The sequence below is a fragment of the Diceros bicornis genome, chromosome 11 (assembly GCF_020826845.1).
Source record: "Diceros bicornis minor isolate mBicDic1 chromosome 11, mDicBic1.mat.cur, whole genome shotgun sequence".
NCBI classification, from domain to species: domain Eukaryota; kingdom Metazoa; phylum Chordata; class Mammalia; order Perissodactyla; family Rhinocerotidae; genus Diceros; species Diceros bicornis.
Window position 1 is genome coordinate 61,157,573 of NC_080750.1, and position 24,980 is coordinate 61,182,552.

Consider the following 24,980-nt stretch of genomic DNA (forward strand, 5'->3'; position numbering starts at 1 on the left):
CTGTGGCATAGCTTTCAGCATCACAGTAACACGCAGCTGAGCTGCCGCAGTATGACATGCGACAGAAGGGTGGTGTGGTTCCCTGACTGGTAACGAACCAGAGCCATGGCAGTGAGAGTGCTGAATCTTAACCAGCAGACCGTCGGAGCTGGCTGACTTTTGTGTTAGTATTGAACTGTTATTTTATTTTTAACTAATTCCTGTTTTTAAGTAAGGCTGTTTCTAGGTAAGGCTATATCTATCTATATGACCTGTATTTTTATCCATTTTTAAATTTATTACAGGATCTAGGCATATCTTAGGAAATAGACTTCAAATAATTTTGTTATATAGTGTGATTTAGTGCATTATTGTTTCACATGGAATATAATTTCACTAACAAATATATCACCAATGGCTTTCCTATTAGTTTTGGAGTTGAAGAAATATGAACTTTTAATTTTAATATAAACGTTTCCCTCATTAAAATGTCTTGTTCAAATATTTATTTCCTGGCAATGGTAATAGAAAACAAGGTGTTGAGGAACACTTATGTTCTAAAAAATGAAAATAAATTGGATATTTGCATTATAAAAAATATGTGTGTGCTACAGGAAATAGTTTTCAAATATTTTACATAGCCACAAATATGTTAGATAGTCCAAATTTAAAATCTGACTCAAGATTGACATTCAAAACATAAATGTTTTATTACAGTTAAGCAATTCCATGGCTTCATCATTTATTGCCAGGAGTGTGGATAGTCTTAATTACTTAACTGTCTGATTCTTGGTTTCTTATTCCAGGAAAAGAAGATTATAGCACTATCTAGCAGGTTTTTTTAAGGTGACGGAAAATATATAAAACACCTGATAAGGTACTCAGATTGTTGCTCTTGTACCACCAATATTTTGTTTGTTATAATTGTATTATGGAAATTGCAAAGTACACAATATGAAAGAAAAATGCTAATAACAACTTGTATCATTTTACTATTAGATATTTTAAATCCACAGAAACTAAACTAGCACTAAGGTGCTATGTAAAATAGACCTACCTGGTTGCTTACTCCTCCGGTGGCCTTGTACTTGTGTACTTTTCACTAAAAATTAACCAACAGTGTAAAAGGAAAAGGATCACTTCACTACTCTAGGCCTCACTGTCTTATTGTTACAATAGAGAGATTTTGCTATATGACTGCTGGGATTCTTTGCAAATCTAATTTCTGCAATCAAAGAGTGTTTAGTGTTGTAGATATGGTCCATGAAACAGCAAGGGATGAGGCACGTGGAGTCTTCTCACTTTTTCAGAAACAAGATCTCAGCGCTATTGGACCAGACTCCAATCTGCACCCCAGGTAGTTAGAGGAGGAGAGAGAGCAAGGACCCCGAGACTCAAAAAGGTCATGTGATTTTTTTTAAATGATTGGTCTATTGGGATTTCTTTGAAGGGCTACATTTAACAATTTTAAGTATGGATGAAGTTTTTCTAATAGCTCACCATTAATATTAGATTACTATATTAGAAGGTGCATTAAATTATTTTATGACTAAAACAATTTCTCTGCTTTTTAAAACTCAGTCATAAAATTATCCTGTGTTTATGCAGGTTTAGTTGAGCAGTGATATTCTTTATTCCAGTTAGCAATCAAATATTTCTTCGAGATAATTCAATTTTCTGGAGACATCTTCAGCTGGAGTTTCTAATGGACTAAAGGCTAAAAAAGCAATGTGTTTAGACAAACATCTAAAACTTTTTCCTCAGACACTATGTGTTAGCAAATATTTAATGTTCATAAAATTAAGGCACTTAACAACTCAAAACATAGGCAATAATACAGGTTAAATAGAATTAACTAAAAATGAGCTAAAGAATACGGCTGATTAAAAAAGTAAAATCAAAGAAATAGCTTAATTTACCCACAAGTAAATCCTCTTAATATGCTTCAAGCAAGTTAGGATAGGCAATGAAGAATTTAAAAAAACCCATTTAGTTAGTATACAATTCTTCCTATAGGAGGACCTGTTTTCACTAATTTGGAAATGAGAAAAATGTTTCAGTAATTAAGCATCAATACCATATTGTGAAACATTCTAAGTGCTTTTTCATTTTATTTAGAGAATTATGCCAAAGACTGACTCATGTAACATGCATGCTATAACTAGAAAAATTAGAGATAGATAGAAAATCCAAAGATAGATATAGTCATTCAGTTGAACTGCTTCTTCTCTATCATCACACTTAGCATATTAACACACATATGAGATAAGATTTAATTTCCTGTCCTTAAAAATGATCCCCCCCCAAAAATTCTTATTTGGGTGTGGGCATGGCGAAGGCATGAAGATTGCTAGTGAGTGGTAATGAAACATTAAGCATCTAAGACAGCATGAGTGATGATTAATTATGTGAATTTCTGTGAGATATAACAGCATTAAATATGTTATTTTCATCCTAATGTTTCTCCCTTAGTAGGTTCCTCTGGGGTGTTCTTTATTCAATCAAGATGTTAAGTAAATTATCTCAAAGGTCTTTCTGTTTAAATAATTTTCTGTAACTTTTAATTGCCAAATAGGAAAATGACAGAGAAAGGAAAAGTGAACTGCTATTAATTTCCATTTACATGATTTCCAAGTGTGTGGATTTCGGAAAAAAATTACTAATAATCATAACAATGGCTTATTTTTGTTGGGAAAAATCACCTTCACTTGCAAAATTCTGAGGTAAGATGAAACATGTAAATGAATTAAAAAATTGTTTTTCTAAGATAAATATCAGCCTAAAATAAAATATTTGGTTTAATACATCTGTATACATTTCTATACCATTTAAAAATGGAAGGCTTAAAAAGAATGCAATTATAGATGAGGTCAAAAATATTTTATAGCTGCAAGTCAATGTCAACATAAAATTCTTTGAAATCTAGCTCCCAGAAGAACCTTGCATTTATTAGAAGTGACATGAATTAGTTATAAATTAGCCAGGTTTATGCTTGGCATATTGAATTTAGATTCAGAAATGGCTTGGAGATTATTGAATGGTAAAATGTAGGCTTAAAAAGATGAATGTTTTAGCTGAAATATTATGAAAATGTTATACATATATCTTAGATCATTGATGAGAAATCAATGAAATAATTTAAAAAAATATCTACATATCTATTTATAGCATAATGTGCTAGATTCTTTCAGTGCCAACTCATAATTATGGAGTGACATAAGATAATATATTACAATAGACAGCATATATAAAAAGCAGTATATCAATTTTAGTTAACTTGGAAATGGAAGTCACTATAATGCATGTGACATTAGATTAAGTAGAGATTAAATTACTCTATTGAATATTATTTCCTTAAACAAATATTTCATTGGGGATATAGCTCTAAGAAATAGCTGTGGTTAATATAAACTCTAATTTTTTGTTTGCAAGGAATAATTAAATTTTTACAATTTTTGTTTTATTTGAAAGGATGAAATTTCTAACTCCTGTATACCGGTTATTCAAAAAGAATTTAGTTTGAAATCATTGGAAAATGACTTTTCCTCAAGTATGTATCAAAGAAATTTATGCATTGAAAGAATATCTTATATTCTAGATTATAGTATAAACTGACCTGGAATGAAAACTTTATTAAATAATTTAGTGTATATGGGTGCCAGATTGCTTTCAACTGTGGAATCTCATCCCTTCAGCCAAAATAGTATGCATGTATGTTTGTATTTGTTCTAAGACTATAGAGCTGACAAAATGTACAGGGCAGAAAAATAAATTATTTGGTATTCTTAGAAGTTATACTGAGGTTTTTTTTTTTTTAAGACAGTATATAAATATATAAGCAAATAAAATAATTATAAGGTTTTGTACAGATAATCAAAATGCAGTCAGTGATATTTTTATTAAAAAAGAGATAACCATCGTGCCTAGCAAGGTGAAATTTTGTCACTATTTCTCAAATCTAGAATTAATGGCCCATTCTTATTTCACTTGTGTATATAAATATTGATTAATATACAATAAGAAGTAGGAATATACTGTGCGAATGTGTATTCTCTCAGCAAACCATTGCATCATTACATTGCAATGCAGAAGAAGCTACATGAAATGCACTAAAGCAATTCCATATCATCCATATCTCTCAACAAATAACATGTGTTCAAAAATATTTTGGCATGTCTTTAAAACCCTCCAGGACTAAAGTAATGACATCATACATGGGAAGAGCAGCTTCTAATCAAAATACTTTCATATCATGCACACATCTACACACACGCAGCGCTGGGGATAAGCATCTATGACAAGGTGCGGTGGGTAATCAGCACACAGCAGGCTATGACAGTGTGGGGTGGGGAAATTTAGATACAGGAGCAAACTTGTATTCCTTCACAACAGACGAAAGGTTCTCTCACACCTTAAGAGGAAAAAGTAAGGTGTAAAATATCATGTGCAATGCCTAAGCCAATGCTGAACCAGGTTAGAACTTTCCTAGGAATAATATTTACATCAATGTAAGGTCCTTTGTTGTGACAAACTTTCTGTAATGATTTACTTTGCCTACTCTGCCAGATTAGAGTGCTAAGAAACACTCAGGAAACCAGTACTCATGAAAATAAAGTACGTTGGGTCAACATTTAGACTCATTTTGATTATGTTGATTTAAAGATTTAGATTGCTCAGACTTTTTCTAAGCAAAATACACAGTTTTTAAAATGATGAATTCAGTTGGCCCAGAGAGTTATTAGGTTGAGGAAAAGAGTTTTCAAAAAGTCAAAATGATCAACCCAAAATTTGCATGATGATTAGAATATTATAAATATAAATGGGGTGTATATAATTTCTAATAAATTAATTTGTGTTGCCATGTCGTTTCTTTTTTTAAAATAAGTATTTACTGACTTTTGGTGAGGTAAACTTGACTTTTCATCAAAGTTCTTTTTGCATTGTTTTGTAAAGCAATTTTTAATTAAATATATATCTTTTATACTAAAGCTCCTATAAGCACTAACTGTTTAGTTATTGGAAATTTAAATATATTCCTCTCCCAAAGAGGCTACTAAATGTGATTATGCAAATTCAATGCAATTAAAACAATTTTAAATTTACAGTTAAGATAATCAAGTAAAAATAATTGAATTATGTGAAATTTTTTTTTCAGGGATGACAAATGAAGAAGTGGCTAATTATGTTGGGAACAAATATTCAACTTTAGTAAAAAGAAAAATAGTTGAGTGATCATATATTATAATGTAAGAAAACTTATAAGTGCTTTAAAATAATACTAGGTCTAGATATCTGCTACTTCAATATTTATCTAACATCATGTCTTTTGTCTATTCATCTAACATTATGTCTATTCTTAACTGAGGTGTGCAGTGGAATTATTTGGGGAGGTATTTTTTTTTTTTTTTTTTTTTTTGTGAGGAGATCAGCCCTGAGCTAACATCCGCCAATCCTCCTCTTTTTTTTTTTTTTGCTGAGGAAGACGGCCCTGGGCTAACATCGGTGCCTATCTTCCTCCACTTTATATGGGACGCCGCCACAGCATGGCTTACCAATTGGGGAGGTATTTTCAAGTACACTTTATCCCAGAAGTTTTAGTTTAGTAGACTGAACTGTTTGTATGTGATTTCCCAGGTTAAATCCTGGCCTTGGTATGTTTAAATCCAATCATTGAGTGCTACATTATGGGCCACCAAGTCAAGCCACCAACATGCTCTATAGTAGCTTACCTTTCTAAATATTCAGCCATGATACTTGGACAGGTGTTCCTGCGATCTCTTTTTAACCAAACATTTTAAAGAATGCCACTATCAAAGGCAAAATCATTCATTTACCATAAAGCATCTCAACATATCTTAACTTTAAGAACGAATCCTAAAGATAGATAGGCTAGACAAAATATTTTATTTTGCCTTATTTTTAGGTCTCTATTTTCTGGCAAGAGGACCTGCTTTGAGAACGTGTTTGTATAAATAAATTTCCCATTTATTTTGAAACTAATTTTGTCAAAGCATATGATTATTTCTTCTATGGAGACTATTAGAAGACATATGTGATATTTCTGTCTAAAAGATATTTAAACGTCATTTTGACTGATCAAATAACTCATTAATAAGATGAAGGATAATATTTAAATCTACTTTTACTGATGAGGGAAGACAAATGGAGTTGTTAGAAAGAGAGTATCCTTCTTAGCTGAAGGGGAGGATGGCGGTTGTTTGGCTTTAAATATGCAAGGGGTGTGTTTCCCCACCAAACACTGCCTGGGTGCAGAATATGCTGTCTGCTTTTTTACTGATGACCACATTCCTCTACTTAGAGTTAAGAAAATGAATTTACCGTGTCTGAGAAACGGTAAAACTTCTCCAATGCAAAAGCTTCTGTCTGTAGGAAGGTAAAGTGGACCAGGAGGGATTGAGAAACCAGAGAATCAAGTCATATATGATTAAATATAATTGCACAATTGGTTTTAATTGCACATATCACTTTAACATACATATGTATCAATTAATAGATTTTCACATATGCAAGGTATCCACCCCCAAAGTATGAAATGAACTAAAAAAAACCCCAAAACATATTTCCCTACACTAAATCTTAATTACAATATTTACTCCCTGAATATTTCAACTAGAGATTAAAAAACAATAAGATATTACTATTTTTTGCATTTCTACATTTTCCTAGAGTGTAAATCACTAGAAAAATTAATCTTGCTGTCTTTCTGTGAGCTAAAGAATAATGGTGTCAAATATTTTTATCTTGGTACTCTTGTAGGTGGTAACACTGAATAAAGAGCTGCTTTGGTAAGGGTAATTTTATAAAAAGGAAGAACCAGAATTGAGCATCTAAACTTGTAGTCTACTATGTTATCCATTGGATACTGTGACTGTTGGATGTGTGGTGGGTGTAGGAAATGTCCGAGCTCTCAGCCCCTATGTGGATACCACATAGATAATATTTCTCATTTCTAGTGTTTGCAACACGTGGTTGATACATTCTGAATCATATAGGAAGGAGAAAGGTAGAGAAATGGAAAATAAAAGTGAAAAAGCAAACCAAAATGAGAGGAGGAAATAAATATTACCTTACTTCTGATTAATGATATTAAAAGGAAAAATTGTCTTTATCAGTCATTAATGGGAAAGAAAGAAAAGAGCTTCACCCCTGTGATACAGAACTTTTTGTCTTGTGTTTTGTGTCTTGTGTTTCAGGCAGTGCCAGGTATCATGAGAGAAAGGGGGAGCAAGTAGGCAGTAAGGAGGGAGAAAGAAACAGAGGAAAGAGAGAGAGAGGGAGAGTAAGAAAGAAAGAGGAAAGTATAAGGAAACCAATAGACTGGGGTGTGGTGTGGGGAAGGAGATAAAGAAAAGTTACCTCCCTATCAAAATATGTTTCAACATACAAATGATATACTTTTATTTTTGTAACAATTTGATCAAATTCAAGCTCTAGCATTGTTTTTTGTTCAACGTATTACTCAGAGTATCGCAAGGCTGATGTTTGTTCCATGCTCTTGTGAATTGGGTATTTATTGGAGCACGTGATGATTCTGGGAGGTAAATTAGACATGATGTCACTGCTTTAGAATACATCTAATGTAAGTAGGCTCAGCACTGAGAGATCATGGCTTAGCGCTTTAAAAAAAAGTTTTATGAATACATAAATTGCAGTCAGTAATTCAGAAACTATAAGGAATCTTTAAAAAAGTTAAATCCTTTCAAAATCCTTAAAATGGACACTATATGAACCAGATTATTATTTTTAAGATTTGAGTATGTTTTGACTTAAATGATTCACTATATTGGATTCTGGCCACAATTTCTGCTGTTGTATACAACTTTGATATTTCTCTATTGCTTACGAGTCCATTTGCTTTTAAAATGTCAGTTGGCACATTCACATCAAAAGATGTAAACTCACAGATATGCCAGTCAATAGAAACTCTCCCTTACAGAAAAGGAAGGGAGGTTGATCAAAACTGTGTGCATGTAAAGAGAGATGACATTACAAGTCTTAATAGAGGGGAACAAACCCATTCTGTACATCCAAATCCAATCAGGAGATTACTTCTACAACTTCCTGTGGTATCCCAAAGATGTTCTAAATAAAATTTCTTCTGGTTTCATTTAACAGGTGACAGCAAGGCAAAAATAGCACCTTATTGTGTTTCCCATGGGGATTCAGAAGAAATGTCTTAAAAATATGAAAGTATGCATAAAAAAGAGACCACATAGTTTTACACGAACATTATACTATTAACAAATAGGTAATATTTGATGAAAAGAATTAAAATAATCATTTCTATAAAAGGACAACTTTAATCTTTCTATTTGATGACTTATGTCAAGTAAAATCACCAGAAACACTGCAAGTGGGAAGTGATATATTTTGTTAATTGAAGGAAAAAATGGTGTTGTTCCAGGAAGTACATTAGAAGGAAGCTGATAAAGCTCTCATGTCAACAGATACAGTCTGTAAAGTATAGGTAGATGTCACCATTTTCTCCCTGAAGCTATTTTTGACAAGTTAAGTTTCAGTTTGACAAAACCAAAGGAATATCATATCATTTAGTCCCCAGTCTCCATTTCCTCCCTGTACACCCTTATCAAATATAACAAATTCACTTTCCAGTGAAAATCAGCATCCCAGCAAACCCAACCCATTTAATCGCTTACCTTATTCTTTCTCTTTCGTCGAAATCTCAGAAGTTCTTTGTGTTGTCTTGATACAAAATTTACAGCTGCATATTCCAGAAGTGCTGAAAACACAAAAAGGAGGCATACTGCCATCCAAATGTCAATAGCTTTGACATATGAAACCTAGCCGAGAAAGAGAGAGAGGGAGGGAGAAAATTGACTTGTATTGTTATTCCCATTGAGAAAAAAACAATGTCTGATTCTAAATTATACCATTTATATATCAGCTTAAAAAAAAAAAGGAAAATGACTCCAATATTTTTTTACTTAATAAGAATTTTTCAGAAATTAATTTTGCAAGTTTTATATGTTAGTTGAATATTAAAACTTGTGTATTTTTGCCAAAATTGTTTTTCAAATGAGGGACTGGCCCAAACATGTGAAAGAAAAAAATAAGATGAAATATAATTTTACCTTCAAGGTAATATAGTATAATGCTTGAAAAGTATGAAGTAACATTGAAATATAGATAATGCTATTAACCTTTTAGTTCCATATTTTCTTCATTAAAAATGTTTACTATTTTGAAATAATTTTAACCTTATAGACATGTTGCATGAATAGTAAAAAGAACTTCCAAGTTCCCTAGTTGTAAACATTTGGTCACATTTGTCTATCCATATATCTATGTTTATATCTGTATCTATATGTTTTTCTCCCTGAACTATTCGAGCGCAATTTGCGCTAATTAATTTAAGTTAATTTGAGTTAATTTTATCAATTAACATTGATAAAATACTGTCATCTAATCCTAAAAACCCATTCCCATTTCACCAATTGTTCTAATAATGCCCTTTTTAGCAGAAAAACATTTTTTTCTTCCAGTCCAGGATTTAACCTAGAATTATGTGTTGCATTTTGTCATCATATCTCTTTAGTCTTCAATGTGGAACATTTGCTCGGTCTTTCCTTATCTTTTGTGACCTTGATATTTTGGATAAATGCAGACCAATTATTTTTTGAGCGTCCCTTGCTTTGGTTTATCTGATATTTCCTTATTTTAGACTCAGGTTATGGGATTTTAATAGGAACAGTGATGCCTTGTTCTTCACAGTGTATCAGATCAGGAGGCACTTGTTGATCAGTTGGTTAAGGTGTTGTCTACTAGGTTTCTCCACTATAAAGTTACTAGTTTGCCTTCGTGTGGGGATGATTTGAAACTACATAAATATCCTGTTACTCTTTAAACTTGCACTCTCTAGACACTGATGATGCTTGCCTGAATCCATTAGTAAAATGGTGGTTTCCAAATGGTGATTTTCTAATTCTATCATTTCATCTACATTTATTAGTTAGCATTATATAGTAATTACTGGAAAGTTTCTGTCTGCCACATTTGTTTATCCATTTATTTATTTATATATTTCATATTGACTAATGAATAATGGTTTTGTTCAATGGGTTATAATACATTAACATCACTATTCACATTATCCAGATTGGGTCAGTAGGAGCCCCTAGAAGTTAGCCCATATATCCTTTTGGCAAGTCTCCATCATGATTTGATACTTCCTTACTTTCAGGCACAAGGTATTCCAGATTCCTCTTGTACTTTTCCTGTTCCAGTCCTTGACTGAGCCCTTTGTCCAAGAATTCTTTCTTTAGTGGAGAACAGCTTTTAGAAACCAAGATCTGGACACTAGATATGCTCATCGCTTCCTGGGTGCCACTGCTTCTAGGCCCTCTTAGCAGACAGAGCTAGGAATTTTATCTATCTGTCTATCTATCTATCTATCTCTATATGACATATATATAAGACATATATCATGTAATATAATTTTATAATTATATATTATATATAATTATATACTTTTATATAATAATATGTAGTCATGTGTCACTTACTGATGGGGATGCATTCTAAGAAATGCATGGTTAGGCAATTTCATAATTGTACAAACATCATAGAGTGTACTTACATAAACCTAGATGGTATAGCCTACTACACACCTAGGCTATATGGTACTAATCTTATGGGACCACCATTGTATATGTGGTTCGTTGCTGACTGAAACATTGTTATGCGGTGCATGACTGTAAAATTATGTAATATATATATATATACACACACACACATATACATACAAAACATATCTATCATCTATCTATCTATCTATCTATCTATCTATCCTCTATCTCTCTGTTGATATTTAAAACATGAATTCACGCTGCTATTTGAAGTTCCAATTCTATGCCCCAGGGTTCATTCTAGCCTTTACCCTTTCCATATATACCCTTTTTCTGACAGTGAGAAAAGTGGCTCCCATTATCTTCAACATGTATTTGATTATTCTCCCTGTATATAACTAATATCTTAGTTCTGCTGGCCACTCCCAGCCTGAGCCCCGTTGGCCCCAGCTGCCTCATTGGTTCTGGCACCACACCTGAGGGCCCCACTGGCTACCTCAGTCCCGACCATCTTCTTCACTCCTGGACGCTGGTCTCACCAGCCCCAGCCAGGGTCGTTGACCCTAACCACCTCCTTAGCTCCACAGGGTCTTTCTGTCTCCTGTCACCTCAAAGGAAAGGGAGAAAAGAGAAAGAAAGGGAAAAGAACAGAAAGAACAGAGAACTTTAAAAATTATTATTTTTAAGAAAAAAAAACACAACAATAGGTGAAAGGAAGGGAAGAGTAAAGGAAGAGATAGGCCCTTATTTCCTAGAAACAGACTCATATGGATCTAAGACCTTTGGAGGGAAAAATTCAGTAAGCTTTAAGAAACTGCTTTAATATTGCTTTCAGGTTAATGGGGCAGTGATTTGAGGTTGTAATTGAACAAATATTGCTGTACACGTCAATTGCTCAAGGATGAAAGTTTACTTTGAGTTTTATTGTCCTTTCTTATGGTATATGTGTATGTACTACACAAAGTGTTATACCATGCAAGCAATATCAGTAAAATCATTACCTTTTGCGGAGTGAGCATGAGATAATTCATTTTGTTGCATATCTTAGACGTGTGGAAAAAAAAATTCTCTCATTTGCCGAGAATTAGAATTAAGAATGAGAGATGTTGATGAGAAGTATTTTTTTTCCAGGTTTCCCTGGGAAATGGACAATTACCTAGAAGTTTGCTTCCCCACTGATAGAAATAAATGTCCCTTCCCCAAGAAGATGTGGATCCAGGAGAGCAGAGGGCCAGGCTAGATGCAAGAAAAGATGCACTAACTACCTCTTTGGACCCAGCAAAAGTTATCTTGAGGATCAAAACCTTACACTTTGGAAACTTGACTGTTTTTATGCTGTTTGTATCTTCTATGTTTTTTTCTTTCTTATCATCCTTAATATTTAGTGAAGTTATTTTTGTCAAATGTCAGCCTGTGGAAAGCTTAGTCAAAGTTAGATTATGTTTTAAAATGGGAAGTGGCTCAAAATTTGGGGGAAAGTTATGGTGGAGGGAGCAGCAAATAAAGTAAGAAAAAACCTCCCTCTCACCTTTCCCAGTTGGCCCTTCAGGTCTCAGGCTAGAATTTGCCCAGGTCTGATTCAGAATCCTATGGCATCTGTGCTTACCTGAGCATGTTGCATTGTAATTGCTTATTTCTTGTTCTCATTCTGTTTAGAGTGTGAACTCTTGAAGGGCAGATGGCATCTCTGTTTTGTTCGCCATCACAATAGTGTTTGGCACATGTGTACATAGTTGCTGATTGAATGGGCAGATGAATGAAGGTATAAAATGTTAAAATATGGGGAAGAGTGAATCAGAGATGATTCATATGGAGATTCACTTTTTGGAATGATGCTCCGTTAATACCTTGGATTAGATCGATTTTCTTTTAAAAAGAGGTCATTTCTTGACACTTCCAATGGTGTCAACTTACAAATGAAATATGCCAACAAAGGAACCCTCTGCATCACCTCCTGTATCTTATGTATGAGTGTTGCTGATCAGAATGATCTCTATTGAGCAAGGAGAAATATGCCTCTGTTTTATTTAACCCCATGCTAGTGTCCATCTGTTTGTATAGATTTAAATCTCATATGTTCTGTAATTATGCCAGAAATTTCTGGCTGCCCTCAAATACATACAGTCCTGGAAGATGTAATACAGCTTTCAAAGGCACTGTCTCAAGCTACACCATTCCTGGAAGAATATGACTCATAAAGTATGTGCGCATTCTTTAACAACCTGAATCTATAATGACATGAACCAAAGAGATTAAAGCAGAAATTTAATTTCCATATTAATCCAATGAACGTTTTCAATGACAACAGACATAGGCAAACATCATTTGTGCCTTTCAGGGTTCTGCTCATTGTGAACAGCTCTCGAGTACGGAGCTTTAAAAGCCTTTCCTGATCCTCTCCTCTGACTCTCTTCAACAATTTCAACTCTTTTTCTCCTCCAGCACCCTCTCTGCCAAGTACAGCAAACAGAGGGCCTGGGAAGTTTGGAAATTTAAGGCTAGTAACTCTAAAATAAAGACAGTAGTTCTTACTCCAGCACAATCACAACACACTCATGACATACAACATACTCCCCGTGTGATTCAGAATTATCACTTCTTTCCACCCCCTACTGCCTGCTGTCCTTTGGGGCAGTCACATCGCAATCTAGTTCATTCCTCTGGACCACCTTGCCAACAGTCCCATCATCCATTGTGCTGTTGGAACCCTGATTCTATTTTAAGCAACAATCTCTCCTTAGTATTACTCCTTGAATACAATGGTATGAGAAAATAAAACCTAAATGTTTACTCATTAGATGCACCAGTCAGGAGGCCCTTTGTCCTGGAAGCCACTCCAAAGCCACCCTGTGGAAGACTGCTTCCTCTTGATCATGCTCTTCCCATGGCTCCTGTGACTCATGTTCTACAGGTTTCCCTCCCTCCACTCTACGCCACTCTACTTTGTGGACCCTTCTTCCTTTGGGATATGGCTGGCGCCTCTTCTGTTCTCACTCTGAAACTTCTCACTAGTGGACTTTATCTATTACCATGGATTCAATTCCTCTTCTCTCCTCATGAACCCCAAATCTCTATTTCCTGACTAGACCTTTCTCTAGCCAGGATCTTACTTGACAGCACCTTTTGGATGTTTCATGCTCCTCAAACTTAATCTGACTATCTGACTAAAAAAAAACTATGAATCTCTACCAAACTTCCCTCAAAAAACAGCAAAGAAAACACAGCTGCCTCTGCCTTCTCTTTAAAGGTCTGCACTCTGTTTGAGTGGTTCAACCCCAAACCCAGGAGTCTTCTCACTCCCTCATATCAAAGACCCTATAGTTATAGGTAACTATATTTTCTTGCTATTTCTCAAATTTATCATTTTCAGTCCTCTCCTACCGCCATCACATTAATATCATCTGTTTATCAGTCTCTTAAATCTATCCTTGGCACAACAAATAGTGATTATTTTTAAGTGCAAATCTGATTGCCTCTCCTTCTACTTAAAACTCTTCATTTACTTTCCATTAGTTTAAAATCCAACATCTGTCTTATGGTGTTTAAAGCCCTGTGTGATTGGCCACCAGCTTACTTCTCTTACCACATGCATTCATTCATTTTTTTTTTTCCATGCAACATTTAGTGAACACCATTGATGTACCCAAGTGCTGTTCTTAGTGTTGTAGTTACGGAGATGAGTAAGACAGCCAAGATCCATCTTTAAGGGAACTTACATTTAAGTTGGGGAAAACATGCAATAAAAAATAAATACGTAAATAAAGATAATTTAAGAGAAGTGCAATAAAGAAACTACAATAGGGTAATGGGAAGAGAAGGACAGGGCGAAGGGTGCTGTGTTAGATGGGGATGGTCAGTGAAGGCCTCTTTCAGTATGTGATAATTACCACCTTATGTCACTTTCTTACTTGCTTATTATGCTCTGATTATACTATCCTTCCTTTAGTTCTTGGAACTTGAAAGCGATTGACAAGCTCTATCCTGCCTCAGCAGCTTTGTGCTCCCTATTACTTCTGTCTGGAACACTCCTTCTTTTGAGTAACTGCTGTTTATCCTTCAGGAGTCAGCTTAAAAGCCACATTCCCAGGGAAACCTCCAAACGCCCAGACCAGGACAGCCCTTCTTACCTTCCTACCTCCACTTTCCTCATAGAACCCCTTTCTCAGATCACTCATTACAATTGTAATCATATTTATTTGGAAGTAGTTCCTACAAGGTGACTGCTGGATGATACCACTTGAATGTCTCACCTTCAGTTAATTACTGTATTCCGCAATCCCTAAATGCTTTCTATTTTCCAAAAAGTTTGGTTAGAGGGATGAAAAAATGAGTATGTTCTTGAAGACTTCAAGGTGAAATGTCTATACTGATATTTTAACAAAGTATGCTTTGATAGCAAACACTAAATAATTCATCTTCTTGTTGACCTTGCCCTACGTGCTGACATTATCCATTTATGTATCTTTCTCCTTTTAGGCTAGTATATCCCATGAGCTAAGACAAGGGCCAGATCTTATGCATCTTTGTAATTTATAGGACCTAGCACAGTGTTTCTTATACTACAGGCTCTCAGATAATGTTGAATTCATTGACCCATATGGAGTGACTTGTAATCATTGGCCATTTATTATTTGAGAAATAATTATAATAATTAACATGCCAGGAAATGTGTTTAGTAGTGTCCGTAGAACTACTGAATGTTCTTAGAAATTGTCCAAAGTAAGACTTTTAATCCTTACAAGCACTGAGGAAACTATTCCCGTTTTAAAGATGAGGAGACAGAGGACAGTAAAATAACTTGCCACATAGCTACTGCTGTAGACTAAATATGTCCCTCCAAAATTCAGATGTTGAAATCTAACCCCAAGGTCATGGTGTTAGGAGGTGTGGGCTTTGGGAAGTGATTAGGTCATGAGGGCAGAGTCCTCATGAATGGGATTAGTGCCCTTATAAAAAGAACCTCAGAGAGCTCCCTCACCCCTTCCACCATGAGAGGACACAGTGAGAAGATGGCCATCTATGAACCAGGAAGCGGGCTCTCACCAGACACTGAATCTGCCAGTACCTTGAACTTGGACTTCCCAGGCTCAGAACTGTGAGAAATAAATTTCTGTTGTCTATAAGCCACCCCGTCTATGGTATTCTGTTATAGCAATCTGAACGGACAAAGACAGCTACCAAGTTGCAAAGCTAGGATGTGAATACAACTAATCCAACTCCAGAGCCCATAAACTTAACCACTATTCTATATCACCTAGTTATTAGGCTGCTTCTGTTTAAGCTACCACTGCAATTTAACAACTGTGAACACACTAAGTAGGAATAACTCTCTATATCTTAATAGTCTAGCTTAATATTAGCTTTTATCTGATAGTTAAGAGTGAACTCAGTACACAAAATACATATTGTAAGGTCCTCTGTATTTGCTGGTTCTGATCCTAAAATCTGACAATCACCTTCCTAGCAGACAATGTAGAAAAGGAGCCATGAGCACTGTATTTACCACATAAAACCAAACTAGTTGCTCTGGGGAAGCTAAACTAGATCAGGGAAACATTTTATCCTCTGAAATACAATGAAGTCCCATCAACAGCATTCTTATATTAATTATAATGAAGTGTTTTGAGACCTGGGAGCCCATTGCCTACTTGCCATGTGATAACCTAGGAAGAGATCAGCTTGATAAATTATCATTGGAGTGTGCAGAGCTAGGTTACTGCAAGGCCTTGTTTTTTTAATTCTAAAAAACAAGTTTTATAATGTAGGGAAAGGAATATAAGCATCATATGTTCCTTAGACTTCTTATGTCATTGTTTTTCCAGAAAAATTACTCATTCATTCTACTTTGCAATGTTATCATTAGAAAATAGAGAAAGTCTGCTTCTTGTGTCCACATATTGGATTTTATCATTATTAATCATCCTGGTTATAAAGATTGGAATGAAGTGCCTGTGGCTCTGGGAAGCAGTCATGTTCAAGGAGCTTGCCTAAGCATGGATTTCTTTACATCCACCTTTCTGATGATACAAAGAAGTGGGTATAAGGAGGAGTCAAGCTAGGATATAATACAGTAACAAACAATCCCCAAATCTCACTGGCTTGAAACAACAAAGGACACTCTATGTCCACTTTGAGTTGAATGGTGACTCTGGACGAGTGTTGTCATTGTCATCCTCACTGTGACCTCAGCTGATGGGGCGATCACTATCTGGAACACTGGCAGCAGCCATAGCAGAGGAAAACCAGGGCACTGATGGGTCTCACGTTTGGTAATAAATCCTTCAGGCTAGAAGTGGCACAGGTCACTGTGCTCAAAACTCATTACCAGAACTACTCACAGGCAGCCTGACAACAAGAGAAGGGAGAGGTACAGACCCACCACACACCTGAAAGGGCGAAAAAGCCACGTGAGTGGCAGAGGCAGTGAGGGTGGAGAAATTTCTACTATTTGTACTTTTGAAACAAAAATAAGGACCCTACGAGTACAAGATTGAGGACAAGTGTGGATTACAATCTGATCACTGTAGGATATCTTGAATAGAAAATGAAAGCAGCATTGTTAAAGAGCAAAATTCACTGTTTTATAGAAAGGAGCTGTTAATTAGTTAGAGTGTGGCATAGAAAAAGAAACTTCCCCTGAGCTTTAGCCCAAATTCCTCAAACTATAGTGTCAGGTCAGAGTTCATTAGAATCAATCATAGGGGGTACAAAAAATAGAGTTCAGGTAGTGCTTGGAAGTACTACCTTAATCTAGGACAGAAAATAGATCATCTAGATGGTGGAGAGTAAAGACAGGCAAGGCTGCAAGCCAAATTCGGGCATGAGAATGAGTTTGCTTGCACGGCACAGTGTCTCAGAAAAAAAAAGAATATGCTTCTAAGTATGGAATGCACCTCAACAGGTAACTCAAGTACTTATACCCATCCTTTATCAATTATACGAGACCACTTTGTTCCCTTATTTGTGCATATGCCCTCTGAAGCCATTTGATTTCGTGCTCCCTGATTCAGAGGAAACGATGAGTTGCATATATTTCAAGCAATCCTTCATAAATAAATTCACTTTTACGCTAGCTTTTGGTAAGATTGTTGAATAGCAGCGATTTTAGATTATATTCCTTTATGAGTACATTGGGTGAGCTATATTATAAGTATGGCACCATATGCTGTAGTCAGGAGGCCTGATAAGATACATGGCCTTACCTTACTCTAGACAAGTGGTCAAAAGGATTGCCTCAGGACCAATACTGTCCTGTACCATAGCTCATTGATGACAGTGCATTAACTGGTAAATATTTATTATATTATAACCCAGACTACTAAATTATAGTAAATTATACTTACTAAATTATAAATTATAACCCAGACTACTATTAATGAATAGTTTCTAGAAATAGAAATTTATAATGCATTTACAAGCAGCACAGCTTTTAAGAACAAGAAAGTGATTAAACAAGAACCTGGAGTTTGAATCACAAAATCTCATGCAAACTGACATGTAGGCACTCTATATGGTTAGTTTTCCAGGAACCACTTGAGAGTGAATATTTTGTCAATTCTTTTCTCAATCTAAATTTGCTTTTTATCTGAAAAAGGTATAACAAAACATCCCAGTGTATTGCTTTTGATAGCTGAAATAGACCTTTGAATACAGTAATTTGTTCTGTCTTGAATGAGTCAATCCTACTGGATTCTCCCAGTTCCTTAGAATTGTCAAACTGTGATGGGTAATTCTGACTGTAGAATTGAGGCAGGTGACTCAAGCCTAGAGGTAAATGCTTTTTCTCTGAGATATGCTGAAAAATTTCCTGCTTGTGTCATGGCTTTTTTCTAGGGATTTTATTTTGTATCACATTGCCTATTTGCTAATCTTTGGTTTTATAAAATCCAAATTGTAGTACACTTAATCCTACATTTCTCCCTAGTGTAAAACCTGTATAAGAATTTTGCATTTTGTAATGTTTATAGGAAAAAATATTAGTCTCAAATGATTTTGAGCTTTATTTAAGACCTAAAGCCAGCGAGAGAATGGAATAAGACCAAAGGAAAAGAATAAACAATGTTTTAAAAACAGGTGTTGAAGTGGGATGAAGCTGATATTGAAAAAGCAAAAGGAACCTTCTGGAGGACTGTTTTCTTGGGGCACTAGGCAGTGAGTCACACCGCATGGAATTTTATGAGCTTTGACGTTTATCATCCTGGGGGGCACCTCACAACAGCAGAGTCCCACTGATGTCACGTTCATACTGATTATGATCCTCACAACTCTTAATAAATGAATGATGCTTTAAACACAATATTTATTTTTCACATAAATATTTTTATTTTAAGAGGTGAAATGTAACAGAGAATCGTAATAGCAGAGCTACATTATTTCCAAAGGGATGAACTTGACCAATTCCTGCAGTCACCAGATAGGAAACGTGCAGTAAAAAAGGCTAAGGGATTTTGAAAGGTCACCCAGTCACCTCTGACTTCTGCTTCAGTTACGGGATTTTTCCACTGTCTTTTCTATAGGACATGACTCTTATGTTTAACACTTAGATGAAACCATAAAATCTAGATGTTGCTGGAAATGCTTTTTAGATGCGTGCTATTAGTTGCTGGCATTTCTTAACATATCTTTTTTAACTTGCTCAGTTAAAGTTGAATTATAGTTGTGACTTCTCTCTCCTCTGCAGTTTTGTATTGGGGGTTTTGCATTTCTGCAACATCATCCTTATTGTAACCATGCACCTTCCTATTCTCTTTTTTCCTGAGATCTAAGATCTTAATTTATAAATTCAAACAGGAATTATGAAGACAGATAAGCCTATAAGGTGCTCTTCAACACTGATTTTAGGACCAAAGTCGTCTTTTTTTTTTTTTTTTAACTGTTTGGTAACCTTTATTTTTATTTATTTAATTTAAAAAATTTATTTATTTATTTATTTTATTGTGGTAACATTGGTTTATAACATTGTATAAATTTCAGGTGTACATCATTATACTTCTATTTCTGCATAGATTACATCATGTTCACCACCCAAAGACAAATTACAACCCATCACCACACACATGTGCCTAATCATCCCTTTTGTCCTCCTTCCTATCCCCTTTCCCTCTGGTAACCACCGATCCAATCTCTGTCTCTACGTGTTTGTTGTTGCTATTATCTTCTACTTAGGAGCGAGATCATACAGTATTTGACCTTCTCCCTTTGACTTATTTTGCTTAGCATAATACCCTAAATGTCCATCCATGTTGGCACAAATGGCTGGATTTCATCGTTTCTTATGGCTGAGTAGTATTCCATTGTATATATATACCACATCTTCTTGACCCATTTGTAGGACCAAATTCTTTGTTCCACTGGTGAAAGGGGAGTTTTATGTCCATTTTTGTCTGTCAGGAGGGTTTGTGATACGATTCTACAATATATGTGAATGCACTAAAGGGAGTTTAAGACATTATTTAGGTAAAAATATCTCAAAGTTGCGTATATATCTTTTGTTTTTAAATTTAGTTTGATGCCAAAGCCATTGTATTACGTCATTTCAAAAAAATTTTAAACTTTGTAATTTGATCATATACGTTTTCCTAACTGTGCTCTCAGATTTAAGAATTGATGCAGTGACTCTGTCTCTATGTCAACTACAGAGGACATGCTTGATAATCGTTAAGTTTCAGTTTGATGAGATCTAGTAAGCCTAGTAAATGTAAGTTCCAAGATCAAATGTAGAACCAGAGATATCTGTCAATTTCTATTCTTCATATTATAGGATCCACCTATGGTTAGGAATTATGTACTTACAGATAATAGATAAAACACTAATAAAATTGGATGACATTCACATGCATTATATCTTGTGATTTTAACAAAAATGGTATGAATAAATAATTCTTTCATTTTCTGTGCACTTTTTTCCCCCAAGAAAATGTAATATGGAATGAAATTATTGTATGTTCAATGAAAATTTTAAAAGATTAAGTTAAATATATTGCTCACATCAAATATTGTATTATAAATTTAAATTTACTTATTGAATATTTTGTTACATTAATAAATTAAAAAAGACCCCACTTGCATCATATTTGTACTGAACTTGAAGTAATTTTAGTTAACTATATCTTGAATAGATATTAGAATCTTATATTTAAATGGTGAGGACCAAAACATTACTGACAGTAATAGTTATTAATTGCTATATTAATAGAAAAATCTGATTATTATGTAGCCCCCTCTCCTTCATTTACATTATTGCTAACGTTTACAACTTTCCTTTAAAACTTCAGGGTATATATTTTTTAATTTTTTTTGTGAGGAAGATCAGCCCTGAGCTAACATCCATGCCAATCCTCCCCTTTTTGCTGAGGAAGACTGGCACTGGGCTAACATCTGTGCCCATCTTCCTCCACTTTATATGGGACGCCACCACAGTATGGCCTGACAAATGGTGCATTGGTGCACACCCGGGGTCCAAACCTGGGCTGCCAGCAGCAGAGCGCGCGCACTTAATTGTTGTGCCATGGGGCCAGCCCCTGCAGGGTATATTTTTGAGAAGAATGAGAACATACTTTTTGAGAAGAATGAGAACTAATTAGATAAGAATACAATAGTGAATACAAATTCTTCATTTTTCTTCCCATCCCCTGTGTTTTTTAGTGTAATGCCACATATAGATCTTTGCATGCCCACACAATCATGGTATCTAAATAAAAATATAACAGTTCAATTTACATTTCTAATAGTTGTAACCACTTCTATAGTTGGCATCTTTATGAAGAATAAAAACTTGATATGAAAGCTATCTTTGTTAGGTTTTCTAAGAACCACTGTTTTTATTGTACTGTAAGGTAGATATATGCTATATTTAAATTCTTTTTCATTAATTTGGTGATTCTCAGAGCAAAAATAAGGTTCTGCACAAGTAAAGAGTGATTCAATTGAGTTTTTACATTCTCTTTAGGGAGAGGTGAAAAAAATGACAAATTCTTGCTTTTCAAGTTAAGACTAAGTACTAAGTAAATGTTTAAAAGCTCACATTGTCTTTAAATATCAGCATAATATTTACTCAATAGACACATATTATGTACTGATTTAGGCTCTGAGGATAGAAATACCTAAAAGACAGTTTGTCCTCTCAAAAAGCTACTTCTGGGGGGTTTCACAGACAAATAAATGAGGAAAAAATTGAGAAGACATTGTTCAGGATAAACAGCTTTTGGCGCAGAATTTGCAATTTTCATAGGCTACAGGCTTCTGAGATTTTTTGAAATATTTAGTTGATTAGCCACTTTGGACATTTCAAAGGTTTCTTATTTTTTAATGATTAGTAGCTCTGTTCTGAATGAGATAGCCACAGCGGTGGGGGCGGAGTGGGAGAAATCCACACAGAATCTTCCAGGGATTTCTCCCTCTTTCCTCTCTTTTATCCCTTCTTCCCCTCCTGTTTTCTTAAGTGTTTACTAATATGGCAGAGACTGGTCTAAGAAAGGAGACAAAGTTTTAGCAAATCATTGTCCTGGAGGTAGATAAGATTGTTTGTTCATAATCCCTTTTTTCCTCCTTTCTCTCCAAGGCTTCCCTGTGGGTGGAGTACACTCCCCACCCCCCTGGACTTTGGGTTTGGCTAGGAGACTAGTATGATTTATGGAATGAGAACAGAAGTGGCTGTGTGCCAATTTTGAGCAAAAACTTTGCATGTTTCTGCTCGCCTTCTTGCTTTCCTGCACTTCTCCGTGGAAAGAGCCTGCTACCAGTAGCTGCAGTCCCAAAACGGGGAGACACAGGGAGCAGACCTGAGCCAACTCTGCAGCCTAGATCCAAGCCCATCCTAAGTTAGCCAATCTCTGATGAGCCCAGAAGAGACACAGGTAACTCACAGGCCTCTGAGAAAGAATAAATGTGGTAAACCATTGAGACTTGGGTACTGTTATTTACACAGAATAATTGCAACCTAACTGCATTGAAACAGTCCCTATAGCCCCATAAATCTCATAATATATTGTGTTAAGAGCTAGGGTTTGAATGAACTTGGAATCCAGAGGTTCCCTCACTTCTGCCAAAGTTGTTTCTGGGTGGGTGAATGTGTGTGTGTGTGTGCATGCACACACACATCTGTTTGTTTAACATGCTAAGATCAAAAGTCTCTGATGTGATAATAGGTTTGAAGCTCATTTTTAAAAGATAAACTAGTGTGTACATGGTGATACTTGTGTACTTCTGCAGATGATACAAAACAGAAAACATGCACCAAAGCTGGTCCTTATGAAACAGAATGAAAAAAAACGATGGGAGTAGGTCTCTAATAGGAAATAATCTTGAGAAGCAGAAAAGAAAGGGAAGGTATATTGCTGTGTACCCAAGATATTCCCAGAGTTCCCTGATGTGGATTCTTTCTAGAACCTGTAGTTTCCAAATTAAAATGATGTTTTGTCCCCTCTACTGATTTTCTCTATTCATACCCATTCCCATACTTAATAAAAAATATAATTCCCTCTGTGCCAACATCTTAACTAGGTATTAGTATATATCAAATATATACTCAAAAATAATTGAATGATTATTACTATCCTCTCTTTCACTCCTGATTAAAACCTAATTCTCCCAAGAAGGATTGCTTCTCCACCTGTAAAAAAAAAATCACAAAATGTTGGGATCTCAAAGAGTTTGGGAGAAAGTTTTAGGGTGAGTGGGTCTTGCCTTTAACTAAACTAGCGAAGCTATTCTGTGTATAGGGGAGAGATGGCCCTGGAGGAGAGAAGGAGAGAGGAGACTTTGAATATTTAGGTCCATTTCTACCTGGAAGAGGAGGGCCAGCCACAAATACATCTTCTTTTCCCCTCTTTCTGGGCTTTCTTTTATTCTTAGTAAACTCACCTCTGGTCTGCTTCCCTATCCATCTATAGTTTATTCCCTGAAGTCTGAGGCCTAGGTGTCCCTGGTCAGAACCTTGGAAGTTCTGACTTTATGGCTGTTCCACGTGGTTGTCTTATAAACATTTCAAAGTTAACACGCTCAACCTCAGGTCAGTTACCTCCCCCAAACTCTTCCATCAGTAACTGTCACCTCTCCTTGCCCAGTTTCTCACTTGAATGCCACCCTTGATTCCTGCATTTCCTTTAGTCCTCAATGCCCAGTTCTGAAGCAAATCCTGTCTATTTCACCTCCAAATACATTATCACCCAAAACATCTACCTCTTTCTAAATCCATCTGCTACTCTCCACCTCTGCTGCTACCAATCCAGCCAGACCATCATCTGGCTACAATAGTTGCCCTGGAAGTTTCTCTGCTTCCACTTGTACCTCTTCTGTCTGATCTTCACATGGAAGTCAGAGTGATCACTCCTCTTATTAAAATCCTTCCAAAACCCACCCAAAATAAGCTTAATGCTTACCAAGTTCTGTAAAACCCTCCATGATATGGCTCCATGATCACTGCCATTTTTTCTCACTCACTCTTCCCCAAGCACACAGTGTTAGGAAGTGTTCCTAAAGTTATACAACTTTGAAAAATTGCTGGCAATAGAATGCATTGTCACTCTCTTCTGGCTACCTGATGCAGGCACTGCAGAAATGTCAAATATTTCCAAGTTCCAAGAGATGAATCGTAGGCGTCTATCATGACACTGTAGAGGCCAATGCAACAGAAAATATCAGAGAGGGATCTCAGCTCTGTAGTTCTCAAGGTGCTGGCTAAGTATAGTCTTTGAGGATTTTTACTCTGAGTCTTACTTGACTGATTTCCAAGCTCCTTCTTATCCTATAGGAGATGTATTGGGAGAGACCCTGGACAAAACACTATGCAATTATCATAAATTAATGATTTATTATTTCTTCCTCCTATGTCTGATAACCCTATTGTTTTCCTGAATTTTTGTTTTCCTGCTTCCTAGATTTTGTCAGTAGGAGAATGATGAATGTTTCAGTGGCAAGACTTTCAGGCATCTAAGCCTTCTTTTGTGAGGTTGAGAGTAGTAGATCTTAAGGTGCATGGTTTCAGACATCTGCTCCTAAATGCAAGTGTGAGCCCTTGCCTCTTGCCTTTCTAGCCCCCAAAATCACAGAATTAGAACTACATTTTTCAAGAGATTTTCTACTCTTTTGAGTGATCTCCTCCAATAGGTTAATTGTTGTTTATCCCTGGACTTTAGCATTTGCCTTCTTGAATTCTAATGTACATAATGGAATATGCTCAACTTCCCATTGCTTAACTATCACAAAGCCTAAGGCGATATGGTCACCTTCTCTTAAGATACCACTTTACTAATCAATTCCTTTTTGTGGGTCAGAATTAAACCTATCACGTCTCCAGTGCTCATTGTGAGAGATGCAGAGGTTTTGCATACATTTATGTGTATAATTGAACTTCTGGCTGAAAATTAATTTCTTCCCTGAAATCATGGTGAAATT

General features: G+C 35.5%; 1 protein-coding gene across 2 annotated transcripts in view; it reads right to left on the bottom strand.

Annotated features, from left to right (window-relative positions):
- Nucleotides 1-24,980, bottom strand: part of GLRA3 (glycine receptor alpha 3) — a 178,997-nt gene that overhangs the window by 9,007 nt on the left and 145,010 nt on the right. Inside the window, exons 8-9 of one of the 2 annotated variants that reach the window (XM_058549792.1) lie at nt 8,658-8,801; nt 6,319-6,363 (exon numbers count right to left, since the gene is read on the bottom strand). In XM_058549792.1, coding sequence (XP_058405775.1) covers nt 6,319-6,363; nt 8,658-8,801 — 189 coding nt within the window. The remainder of the gene's footprint in view (nt 1-6,318; nt 6,364-8,657; nt 8,802-24,980) is intronic. The other variant, XM_058549793.1, reaches the window with a different exon arrangement.